This window comes from Talpa occidentalis, unplaced genomic scaffold, assembly GCF_014898055.3.
Source record: "Talpa occidentalis isolate TD23 unplaced genomic scaffold, MPIMG_talOcc4v2.1 talOcc4.2, whole genome shotgun sequence".
In the NCBI taxonomy this organism is placed as follows: domain Eukaryota; kingdom Metazoa; phylum Chordata; class Mammalia; order Eulipotyphla; family Talpidae; genus Talpa; species Talpa occidentalis.
In genome coordinates, this window is record NW_023602073.1 from 61,307,343 (window position 1) to 61,320,414 (window position 13,072).

The 13,072-nt window shown below is 49.6% G+C and overlaps 1 protein-coding gene across 2 annotated transcripts in view; it reads right to left on the reverse strand.

Annotated features, from left to right (window-relative positions):
- Positions 1-13,072, reverse strand: part of KIF6 (kinesin family member 6) — a 436,358-nt gene that overhangs the window by 8,314 nt on the left and 414,972 nt on the right. For both annotated transcript variants that reach the window (XM_037519645.2, XM_054698762.1), the window contains 5 exons: positions 11,942-12,026; positions 10,108-10,243; positions 7,339-7,436; positions 2,480-2,569; positions 594-697 (listed from right to left, as the gene is read on the reverse strand). In XM_037519645.2, coding sequence (XP_037375542.2) covers positions 594-697; positions 2,480-2,569; positions 7,339-7,436; positions 10,108-10,243; positions 11,942-12,026 — 513 coding nt within the window. The remainder of the gene's footprint in view (positions 1-593; positions 698-2,479; positions 2,570-7,338; positions 7,437-10,107; positions 10,244-11,941; positions 12,027-13,072) is intronic.

Here is a 13,072-nt window from a genome sequence, read left to right on the forward strand (position 1 = left end):
GCGTGTCTGGGGAGGAGGAAGACAGGAGGAGAGAAGGCCTGTTCACAGCAGATGGGCAGCTGCCAAGAGGAAGAGGGGGCAGGTCAGTGACAAAGGCCGGGAAGGGCCTTCTCTTTCCCTTCCTGTTGTCTAACACACCGCACATATATCTTTCGTGGCTGTTACATGGCCCTTCAAGTGGTGTTTATACCTACCACTCACCGGCAAGAGTCACGCACTGGTAGGAACCTGGGGTTCAACCAGTTAGCAAGCCATCACTCAGCCCCTTCCTGTTTGGAGAGGGCTGAGCAGAGGAGAGCTGCCTTTGGCAACAGAGAACAAAAGTTGCTGAGGATCTGGAAGGGGGGTGGAAGAGAAGATGGGCCACCACCCCTTTGGTCCTGTCTTAGTGTTTCTGATGTTCCCTCTGGAACTTTCTACAGAAAGAAGCAGAGGCCAAGCACATGTGATGTAATCGCAAAGCCAGTCCTGCTTCCTTTCACCTCATTGCTTGCTCCAGCCTTGGCCCTTGGCACCCCCCTCCACTCCCAGCATTGGCAGACAAAGTGGGGTGACCTGTGGCCCCCAAGGAGCCACAGAGAAGATGCACTTACATTTCCTCTGTAGAATGTTCTGTCTGGCCTTGATGAATGCCAGAATGTCGTTGTCTGTCTGTCTGTCCCCCGTGAGAGGGATGGATGACGCTGGTCTCTCAGGGCTGCCGGGAACAAACACGTCCTGCTTTAGTACGTTTGGCCTCAGCACTTACCTTGCCAAAGAGCTTTTCCGTGTGCAGTGACTGGCTCTCACCCAGGGCACTGGGCGCCTGCAGCTTGCCTCCTCTCTCCTTCACCTCTGGGCAGCAGCCACTGAAACACTTTCACACGCAAACGTGTCATGTCCTTCCATGCTTAGCGCTTACTGGCCTCTCACCACTCTTGAAATGGAGTTCAAACTCTGTCCCTGTGTGGTCTGGCCAATGGGCCACCCTGACTTTTGGTTATTCAAATACACTAAGTTTCTTCCACCCTCAGGCCCTTTGCTTTTGCTGCCTCCTCTCCTGGGTGCTCTTCCCAAGACCCTTGCATGGCCTAATGTGTTTTCTCTCACCACCCCTCCCTTCCCCATCCTCAACTTACCCAAACATAGGCCATTCTACAGGGGGCCTAACTGTCTCCTACAACACTCGGCTTACACAGCATATCATGTATCTCTCCAGTGTGCCCCCAACCATGGCTTAGTTAGGTGCTCCTGAAGCAGAGATAACCATTCTCCTCTTTTTCATTAGTAACAGAACCATAATATTACTGAGTAAATTGCCACAGCTAAAAAAACTACATTTCCCAGCCTCCTTTGCAATTATGTATCCTTAATTGACCAGGTTCTGGCCAATGAGATTTGTAAGAAGTGTTATGTGGATTGCCAGAGGATCCCCTTAAAAGCAGAGGGATGTATGTGCCCTTCTCCCTCCTTTATTCCCATCTAATACCTGTAGATAAAATCCCCTTAAGAAAATTCAGAGCAGGGCCTCCACTGGTGATGCAGCGGTTGGGTGCTGGGCTGTGAAGCTGCCCGCAGCCTCTGCAGCACCGGTTCAATCCCCAGCCGCCAGCGAGGGTCCCACATGGCGCACAGACCTCTCTTGCTGCCTGCTGCTCCCCTCAGCAGTGTATTTCATCTGTCTGCCTGTTCTGTTCCCCACTCTGGCTCTGGTGAATTCTCTCACCCTCCTGCGCTTCTGACTGTACCCGGTGCTTGTATAAATAAATAAATAAATCTTAAAAAAAGAAAGAAAATTCAGAGCAATGCACACTCTGGCTTTGCCAAGCATCTGTCCCTCCACCAGCAGGTAACATTCCCTCAGAAGGCAGTGGGGAGTAATAGGGGGCTGTTCATTATCACAAGTAATTTTCTTGCCAGTTTTCCAGCTGCAACTTAATGAGAAGCGCTAAACGGGGTTTGTGGAGGGAGACAGGGAGCCTCGTTAGAGCTCTTCATTCTGTCTGGGGGCCAGGGAGTGGCAATTGGTGGAAGTCACCCTTGGATGACCTTGGGGGGGAAAAGGCAGGGCCCACAGGCATTCAGTCACAGGGCAGAAAGGGCACATGCTGGGGAGCGGCCTCATGACTTTGTTCAGGCTGCTGTGAAAGGCTCATGGTCTTGAGGCCTTCCTGCCTGGAGACCCTGCTGAGGGGATAGTGGGTCATGTTGGAACTGTCCCCGGACTTTGTCTTTAAGGGCTTCTTTTCATTCATGGCCCCGGTACACATCTCTGTCCACTCACAGCCCCAGTGGCCCTGGGAATAATTCCACCACCCTGTGAGTAGGCATTGGTGAGCGATTCCAGGGGATTCCCCGGGTCGCTGGGTGGAGGCCAGCCCTGGGCTCTGTCTGTGAGGCCACCGGACAAGGGACTCCTCGGGTGGTGGGGGAAGCGGCTGGTGACTTAGGTCCACACAGGGGCTGTCACAGGTGTCAGAGAGAGGAGAGGACCACGCACCTGTCCTCCAGGGAGGTGTTGGCGCTGCCCTGCTCCTGGCTGTGCAGGATGGGAAGAGGCGAGGGCAGGGTTTTCCTGGCATTTCCATCACTGCAATTGACAAGTTGACAAAAGCAGAAGGCGTGAGAAGATGTTTATGGGCGAGAAAATCAGGGTTTATAGGTAGGAGCGGACTGAACGCTGTGTCCTCTTCCTTTCCGCAAAAGCAAATTCGTAAGCTGAAGCCCTAACCCCCAAGGTGATGTATCCGGTATTTGGAGGTGGGGCCTCTCTGGCAGGTAATGCGGTTCTTATGAGGCCATGAGGGTGGGGCTCTTTGATGGGGTGAGTGCCCTTATAGGCAGAGGAAGAGACACCAGATCTCTGGCTCCACCACAGGAGGCCACAGCAAGGAGGCAGCCATCTGCACGCCAGGAAGCAGGTCCTCACTGGAAACCCGTGCTGCTGGACCATGATCTGGGACTTCCCGGCCTTGGGAGCAGTGAGGAAGAAATAAATTCCTGTTATTTAAGCCACGTGGTCTATGGTATTTGGTTATGGAAGCCTGAACTAAGACAGGAGCCAAGAGTCCCATCGTGGCTGGTGTCTTGGAGTTCAGGCTGCCACAGCAGAATCCCATGGGCTGGCTGACATATTATGAATTCATTTTCTCCCAGTTTTGGAGGCTGGAAGTCAGAGGTCATGGTGCTAGCACGGGCAGGTTCTCATGAGGGGTCTTTTCTGGGTCACACAGTTCTTGTGCCCTTACATGGTGGACAGAGTGAGCTAGCTCTCTGCCTTTTCTTTTAAGGGCACTAATCCCATCCAGGAGGCTCCACCCTCACAACCTAGTTACTCCAAATTAGGTTAGATTTCAACATATGAATTTAGGGGGGATGCAAACATTTATAACAGATGGTTTATGCATTAATTTTCATTGTTGGAACATTGCAATATTGGCCATGGAGGCTGTAAAAACAACAGGGAACACCACTGTCACTTACAGATGCCATCTACAAACCAGATTTTGGAAAGTATTCTGCAAACATTGAGCCATTTTTCAAATCCTCTCAATAGTATAAGAGGTAGATGTCATTATCTGGATTATACAGATGAGAAACTGAGGTCAATTGAGGTTAGAGAAATTCCAGAAGTCACCCTACCACTAAGTGGTAGTATCAGGATCTAGCCATAACTCGGTGAGGCTTCAGTAATGATGCCGTATGAACTGCCCTAAACTCTGTGGGCCTCTCAGCACCCCCGGAGACACTTGGCTTACTCCTGATCGCAATGACTGCTGCTAGGTGGCTCCGGCCGACCAGCTCTGTGCCCCTGCCTGAAGAGTCAGACCCAGCAGCTCACACAGATGGAGTTTTGCCCATTTGACTAGGATGCCCCAGGAACATGCCTTGCCTGGGTCCCTGGTTGCAATCAGGACAACCCAGTAGTGGACCCTGGTAGGTAAAGAGGCTGTGGTCAAAGAAGCCAGTGATGTGGTGGGATCCTTTGGCTTGCTTTGGGATGGTCCTGCTAGACACTGTGTCAGTGCTGGAGGAGGTCTAGAAAGTCACCTGGTCAGAACCCTCCTTTTACAGAGACACTCAGCTGAGATGTAGGCTAGGGTTGGAGACAGGTGAGTCAGCTTTGCCAAGTCTCCTCATCCAGGCACTCCACAGGCCCCATACCCTGCTCTCCAACCTAGGAATACAGGTCCTTCCCCAGCTCTGGCCTTCTGTCAAACCCCATCTTAGGCAGCAACGGGGCCTTGTATCCTGGCCCTGTCTCCATAACTCAGGACTGTGCGTCAAACAAAGAGAAAGAAAATCAGCACCCCAGACACTCTCCACTGATTCTTAAGGGTCTGCGCTGTCTGGTGAAAGCTGCTGCAGGACCAGAAGTAGCCACAAGGTGGCAGGCTCTGCGCACTTTTCTTTGGCGAGCAGGCCAATTCTCAGAAATCCTAGCAAATGGTTCCTGGTGCCGAGAAGGTAAGAAGGAAGGGCTATCCTTCCTGCAGGTGCTTCTGTTACACCAGGTCAAGGTCAATTCATAAACTAGCAAATCTTGCAGATTAAGTCATTGGCATGCAAATGACTCACTAACTCAATGGTTTCCCAGCAGAACTTTTTCTAAGATTCCAGGGAACATTCACAGGCACAGTATTGTGTGGGGGCATCCAGTACCCTCTGCAGAGACCCAGCTGCCCAGCTGGTCACCTCAATCAGCTCAGGTCAATTGACCTCACAGTGTGAAAGTTTGGGGCTCCTGAGGGAAATGATTCCTCCTCTCTTGAAGTTGCTCATCTGTCCCTGGATGCTACATTTCTCATTCTGAATCCCCAGGATCATACCACAAATAACTTTTGCCCTCTCTTCTGACCAACCACGAATTCATTTCTCATTTTGACATTCCTTGTGGAGAGAGAAAACGCCAGCCACCAGGATTAATGCTCTCTTTCCTAATAAGGATTAATAAGCAATCTTAATGGTAATTAAATCCCCTGGATTGCCAATCTTCTGGATTGCCTGCAGTCAGCTAGCTGCAGGGCCTGGGCATCCTTGGGGTAGTGATGAAATCAGGTTTCTTTGAGAGGCAAGGAGCAGAGGCCAACCCCTGGCCTGAAGAGATTCCGTGAAGAGCATCACTGGAGCTCAGATGCAAACGAGTCTCTCCCTCCAGAAGCTTCCCAGAGTCACCAGAACATGGACCTGCTCATAGAATAGCAACCTTGGAGGGACTTGATGCATCATAGAGTGTGACAAGGGAATCCCAACGTGGAGAACAGGTTTGTCTAAGGGTGCACTACTAGGAAGAGCTATGACAGGCTTCATCTGTCCCAGGGCAAGTCTAACCTGGCAGCACTTGGGAGTAGCCAATGGTGAGCTGATGTGTGCCTTTGAAGCCCAAGGTTCTGAAGGTCAAGACTAAGAATCTCTTGACAAGCCCAACCAGGGATCGTCTTAAGTTGGGCTCCTCAAGGAATGTTGGGGATGCTGAAGCCAGGATAGGCTCTGCTTCTCAGGCAAGTGGAGGCTGAGGGTGGGGGGCACAATCAGCTCCCCCAGTGGTTAGTTCTGGGACCTAGTTCATGGGGGACACTCTCAGAGAAACTGGCAGGTAAAGGCTGGCAGGAGAAAGGACAAAGGAGCAAGCAATGGGGAGTGACAGTCTTGACTATGGGGATTCTGGGAGAAGGGAAAGGAAGTGTAGAGGGAGGCAAAAAAAAAAAAAAAAAAAAAAGGAAAGGGGAATAGAAGGTGGGAATAAAGATAGGGAGAGCAAGAGAACCGAAGGGGTGGAGAAAGAAGGAGTGAAGGACTAGAGAGAGAGGAAAGGAGGGAGGGAGGAGGGGCAGGCCAGGGGAAGGAGTAAAGAAGCATCACTCAGCGTGGAATTGGAGGTTCTGGATTAAACTCTTCTTCACAGGATTAACTACAGAGTTCAAAACCTCACATCCTCTTCTGGGGTTTCCATTTTCTCAGTGACACGAGGGACTATATTCAACAATTCTCAATGGTGGCCGCCAATAGCAGGGAGTCCTGGTTTTCCAGTCACAGGTTGGCAGACTAAGGAGGCACAGATTTGCACTTTGAAAATCCAGACTCCTGTAGAAAATCAGACTGTGGATACATTGAACAGTGGAGGTCCCCAGCAGGGGCATCCGGGGTTGGCAGAATATGGGGAAAGCCCATTTATATGACATGATGCAGAACGTGGACTGGAAAATGACACCTCCTCGTAATCCACAGAGTACATGTGTGCTCCTGAAGGACAGTCATTACATTAAAGGAAGTTCATCTGAGGACTGAGGGGGTGGCTACTTGTGGATGGACCTGGTTCCAACTCTGGGTATACCACCCATGCTGGTGGCCCTGGGCAAGTTAATCGTCTTCTCAGAGCCCATAAAATGGAGATGGTGATGGCACCTACTTGGGGCAATTATGAATAAAGGTGCTATAAACATTCATGTGCAGGCTTAGTTTTCAATACCTCTGGGTAAATCCCAAGAGTATGATTGCTGGATCATATGCTAAGAATATGTTTGGCTCAGTAAGAAACCACCAAGCTGTCTTCCCAAGTGGCTGCACCATTTTGCATTCCCAACAGAAATTAATAAGCGTTCCTGTTGTTCCACATTCTTGTCAACATTTGGTGGTGTCAGGTTCTTGGATTTTAGCCACTCTAATCCATCATGAGAGCTCAGTTCCCATTCAAATCCAGGCAAAAAAAGATGGTCCCCTGTGCAGAGGCCTGGACCCTTCGAGTGCTGCATCCCTAGTGGCAGTGCCCATTCTGAGGAGGGAGGAAGGGGGCCTGCGTCACTGACTCTACCACCTGAGCTGTGTAGTTGGAAAGAGAAATGGATATGGATGGAACGAGAAGGAAGCTGGTTCCAAGAGGTGATATGGAGGGAAGCAGAGTCCCTGATGGATCATCCCATCACTCTGGGCCATCCCCATGGGAGGCTGCCCACATCTCTCCAGAATCTTCACTAGGACAGGGTCTTTTGCTAGCACTCCCCTGATCCTGACTGGCCGACTACCACAGAGCACCCCCCTTCTTCTCCTTTCCCCTCTGCCTCTCTCATGCTACTCTCTTCTCCCACTAGAGCCACCCTTCTTCTTACTCGGGGTGGGGGAAGGGCAGGACCAGGGTGCACAGTTAGCCCTCCTGCATCTTGTTGCCATGGCAATGGGGCTGCCAGCCTGGAACGAGGGGAAAGGGTGGAAGGGTGTGAGCTCCAGCAGGCCTGAAAGACTGACAGTGAAAGTAACTCATCCTCCCGTGTCATGCAGCTTATAAAAGACATTTAGAGCGTTGAGACGGGGTTGAGGAGAGCTGTCAGAAACCTTGCCCTGGGGTCAGAGTTCTCCTCTTACCTTCTGTTAGAGAGAAACTGGGGCTCTCTGGGCGGGGATTCAGGCATTGGTGGGAAGGGCTTCATGGGTTCCAGTGAAGTCGCTGTGGGAGGGTTTACCTGTTGACCCAAGAAGGAGTTTCACAGAGTGAGTGTGAGCCTAATGACATGGGAAAATATCCTGGATGTATTTTTTCAGGGCAAACAGCGGACCATAAAAGTTGGTATATGCCACATATGTGGGAGAAAATAGCTCTAGACATAGCACGGAGCATAATGATGGGCGTGAAAATATTATCTTTGGATGCAGGATTATGGGTAATGTTTGATTTATTCTTTGTGCTTTTCTGGGCTTTCCAAGTTTTCCAAATTGGGCATGTATTCCTTTTTGTAGTTACCAAGTAAAAAAAAGTTTAAAATGTTATCTGACACTTCTCACACGCCCTTTCTGGTTTTGCTTCCCCTTCTCCGGAGACCCCATCAACGCCGGGAGAAATCACTGAGACTTCCCAGAGGAACAGTCCCAGGGTGCCAGGGCAGGGCACGTGCCACGCAAGGTCACGCGTGAGCTAGCCTTCAGGGGCAGCTTATCTGAGTGCTGGAAGATGCCCCAGATTCTCCCCACCACGAACCCCACAGTCATGGAAGCAAGTGAGGAGCTGCTACCAGGCTTTTTGCCTCTTGCTTCCCTCTCCCCAGGAGGTAGTCCCCGGACAGCCTTCTGAGGTGGTCCAAGGCTTTCTGCGATGCCCCACTTGGGGTACGCCCACAGGCTATACCACTGCTGCACAGCAGCCCAGAATGGGTCTTATCTTCCCTGTTGCTATCATCGGATCCCCTTGTGTCAGTTACACCCTGTGGGCTGGAGACCCTTCTGGCTACTCTGGCTCTCATGCTCTATGGAAGTAGTAAACCATTGGAGTCCGTCAGCCTCTCCTGGACTGTCTTTGAACCAAAGGGGTGACCTCGCGTCCACTGTTCCCCGGGTGAGCTCCCCTGAGCACCCCAGTGCCACACTCACGAGGAGGGGTACTTAATTGGAGGTCACAGGTAGAACCCAGGGCACTGTGAACAGGGATCGGAAGCAGTCACATTTCCTTTTCTCCAACCCCCTGTGTGAAAGGCAGCTTTTCTTTTAATGATAAATGTAGACAACAAACCACAGCAACAGTAGCAGTCCCAGGAACACCACCCCGGTAGAAGTCAGTAGAAGTCGTGGCCTGTTTTCAGGCCACATTGTAGTTGTTGCAGGTACCTTGAGATAATTGTGTCCATATTGAGATAATTGTGTCCATTTTGAAATAATGGTAAAGAATGGGCCTACCCTCATTCTTATTAATGCATATGTCAAGTGGTATACATGCTATTGTGCCATATGCTCTGCTTTATTTTTTTTAAAGATTTATTTATGCACACAAGAACTGGGGTACAGGCCAGAGGGGTGTGTGTGTGTGTGGGTGTATGTGTAAGAGGATTCACCAGAGACAGAGTGGGGAATAGAACAGACAGACAGACTGAAGTACACTGCTGAGGGCAGCAGCGGGAGAGTCAGGGGAGGTCTGCTGCGCCATGTGGGTTGCTCCCTGGCTGAGGATCAAACTCATGCTGCAGTGGCTGTGGATAGCTTCATAGTGCTACATCTTAACCTTTTGCGCCACCAGGGAGGCCCTATATGCTTTGCTTTAAAACTAGTTTGATAACCTATTTCAGTCTTACTAGCTTTCTTTGTCATCCTGTGTATTTACTTTTACCTGACTTTCTCTGTTGTCTGGCCACTGGGTCATATGTTGGTTACTGCTTGGCTGTGGGTCGTTGGGCAGATATTATCTCTGGCTCTCTGTTTCCTTGTCCTTAACATAGATGGGTCAGCCTGTTAGATCATTTTGAAGGATTCTGTCAGCTGCACAAGTGATGTGATTATATGTGTGTTTCCCATGAAAGTCAGAACTGCGGGTTTGTACTGACGCTTCTGAACAGGTTCACAGTTGTCTAGGGAACTTCTAGGAATTTGTCTAGGAAATATGCAGAGGTTTATCTAAAAATATGTGCTCAGTATAGACACAACCAAAGTGTGAAATAATAGATCGATGAACTAGATTAAAATCTATCCATCTGATGCTACAGCGCCAGCCACTAGAAGAGTGTTGTAGAGAATGATGTGGAAACACAGTCTGGTGATACCATGAAGGGGAAAAAGTCACTGTGATCCTTGAACAGTATGATTCTATTTTTATAAAAAAATACATGGATAAGAACGCACAGAAAAAAGGATAAAATATAACCCAACGTGTCAGTAGTGGTTACCCCTGAATGGGGGGAATATGGGGATTTTTACTTTTTTGTGTTTTTGTGATTTTTACTAAAATTTCTGCAATATATAATTTCTGCAACATAAAATTTCTGATATATATATATATGACTGTATATATCGTAACTATATATAAATCAGTATTTATAGCATATATTGTAATATGTGACTATAATAAGAAAACAAAAACCAATCAATGCTGTCAGCATGATTCATGGAGAACATCACATAAATCCCTTGGTTTTGGGAGCTACATCTTCTGCTCTTTTCTATGTGGCAGGCACTAGAGCAAGGACACCAAGAGCCCCTGGCCATTTGTGCTCTTGGTTACTAATGTGAGCCCTTGCTTTGTGGGCATCAGGGCCTGTGGGTAGAAGGCTTTTTTTCCTTTGACAGCCCCTTGGGTCCTGCCCTGACATTTTCCTGGGTCCACAGGAGGAGAGAAGGGGACTTTGGGGCAGTGAGGGGCCTATCTGCAAATACCTGCAGGTTGCTGGCCTCCTCCACCCACCAGGCTTCAAACTCTTTCTGCAGCTTCACCTTGGTCTTGTCCATGAGCAGCTGCAAGTGCTCGATCTCCACCTTCAGGGCCTTCAGGTGCTTGAACATGCTTTTGTACCTGCAGTGGAATCAGAGTCTTGAACATCACTGGCAGGGAGGGAGGACTGTAAATGGACTGTGGGCTGCAGGGCCTGTGCCTCAGAAGCCTGGCAGTGCTGCCCTGCTGCCAGGAACTGGGATCCTACAGGACCCCATGGATGCCAGAATTGGGCACTAGGATTTGAGTCCATTGTAGACAAGTAAAATCAAGTGTTTCGTCCTGCATGCTTACAGGGCTCACCCTGCTCTGTGGATGACAACTGCATTATTTTGGGCACTTAAGGGGCAGGCTTTGCTCTTGGTGCTCAACGTAAGCTAAATATAGTCCTTTTCATAACCCCATGAAGAAGATACTATCATTATTACCACCACCACCATCATCATCTCCACTTCAGAGATTTGGAACCCAAGGCATGGAGAGGTTGAGCGACTTATTCTGTGGCACAGAGTTAATAAACAGAGGAGGGATGATTGAACCCAGGCCATATGGTTCTTGAACCACAGTCTTAACCACCTCTGGACTCCATTGGTTCCCCTTTGTGTTGAGCAAAGGCACAGAGCAGTTGTTAATGTATAAATGGGCCTTGGGCAATGAATCAGAAACCACCCAACAGGAAACAGTTGAAGAATCAAACTGGAGAGATGACTTCTGAGATGACACTGAAGTTGGAAATGTGGACCGAGGGGACCGGGTGGGTTGGATTAAAGATAGAATAATGCGCTGCAAACAATGGAGAAAAAGTAATGGAGTGAAGGAGAAAGGACAACCAGGGAGTGAATCTGTGGCCTGGACAGCAATACTGTTAAGTCCTGGCAGGCACTGCAAGGCATTCTGGAAGGAGGATGGTGGCAGGAGGAGACAGTACAGTTATCAGGAGTGACCTGGAGACCAGTTGCATGGGCTGTTCTCTTCATGCCTAGGGATGGCAGCGTTTTGTGAGTGTGTGTGTATGTGTGTGTGCATGGGCGTGTGTGTTGGGACTTGGAGAGGGGCAAGGTTTGCTCAGGGTGTACGCACAACCAGCCCAGAGGTGGCTTTCTTGCACTGATCAGCAACTTTAGGGCAAGGGAAGTGACTAGTTGAGTCTCCTCAAACCTCTCCTTAGTAATGGAGACAGCAAATATTTTGAATGCATAAATGAATGAACGAAGTAAGAGTCTTTACTGGCGCATTGAGATGGGTGACCATGCTGTGCCTTATATCTTTTTGTCCTTGAGGTTCCTTACTCTGCAGGTGAAATCATTGTTAGGGGCCCTAAATGTCTGCACAAAGTTAAGCTGTTCTCAGGACACCTTATAGATGAGGAGGCTCAGGAGGGATACAGGGTATAGTTGCTGGCCTGGATATCTCCGTGGTCACACTTCTTATATCCCCTAGATGGCAGCAGTAGACAAGGCTAGATGCTTCCTGAGCTGCAGGTTGGGAACCTTGGCTGGGGAGGGTGCCCATAGCAAACAGCCCTTCCTAATTCACAAATCCAGGCTCTGAGGCCTGGCTTGGCCTTCCACTCCCCATTCTGAGCACACACTGTCTAGGGTTCTGCATTCCACATCTGTCTGTTCAACACTAACCCCTCCTCCAGCTATTTTGGGATCCAGCTGTTGGATTCTGTTCTGGTCAGGGCATGGCCCCTCTGCCTGCCCCGGGCAGCTCCAGGTTGTCTCTGAAGGCTCTATGAGGTTGGAGTCCTGAATGTGGGGATAAAAAAAAAGGCACCTTCTCTTTTCTTCCTCCAGTTGAGATCGCAGCTTCTCTTCCAGCAGGTCGGGCTTGGAAGTCACAGCTATGTTTTCTGAGATGCCTGTGGAAGGGAAAGGCCAAGGGGTTATTTCAACAGGGAAGACTGTAAAGGGAAAAAGAGATACTTAGAGCAGATGACAGAGTCAAAGTGCATCCCAGGATAAAAGGGGACTCTGTGACTTCCCTCTTGGTCTATGGAGGGAACCTGCCTCAGCCTCTTCCTCTGAATGACCCCCCTGCTCCATTGAAAGCCCCGAGGAGGAGAGGTTTTTCTGATTATGCTTTTTTTGTTTGTCCCTCCCGCTCTCCAACATCTGTCGCTGGAAGAATTCTTCTGTACATCTCTGCTAATCTTTCACTGTTGAGTTCACGCATTTACTCTTGCGTCCCCAGGGAAGATGCAAAATAACATTTTCCATCTTCTGATACAGAGCCCCTCACAAACCAAAAAGACATCAGTAAACCTCCTCATGTCTTTCTTTGCACAGTTGAGGTGCTGCATCCTCCAGCCTTGAATCACATCTCCGGGGTTTGACTTCTTTCAAAAGGAGCAGTTCTCCAGGCTGATTAATGGCAGCAATGTCAGCATGCAACATCAGGGCTCAGAACCCAGCTAGAAGCTCTGCCTAGAAGACAGGGCAATAGGACCAAGGCAAGGCCCTGGGGAGGGCTGGGTCCCTCCCAGATGCCCCCAATATGGCATGTCTAGTTGCCAGCTCTGGTGTGGAGCTTGTCTGGAGCCCACACTTTCCTAGCCTGGAGGGTGGATCTGCCTGTCCTCCCATGAGCCTCTTTGTGACTGCGTTGCATTTCTTAGCCTCACAGGTTTCTTAGCCCTGCTTTTACTCCATGTAGGGGAGAATCTACTTTGCAGCAGGTTATTTCTGGAGATAATCAGACTAATGCTTACACTATTCCTTGGAGGCATTATTAGTCCCATGTTGCAGATAAGGGATTTGGGGTTCAAAGAGGTTAACCTGTCCGAGGCCACGTGGATAGCTTCAGGAACCAGGATCCAAATCCAGGCCTGTTTGGCTGCTGGGGCCTTGGATTCAGATATTCCTTCTAGAACATTTCAGGTGGAAGGTCATCTGCCTTCCACCCAAA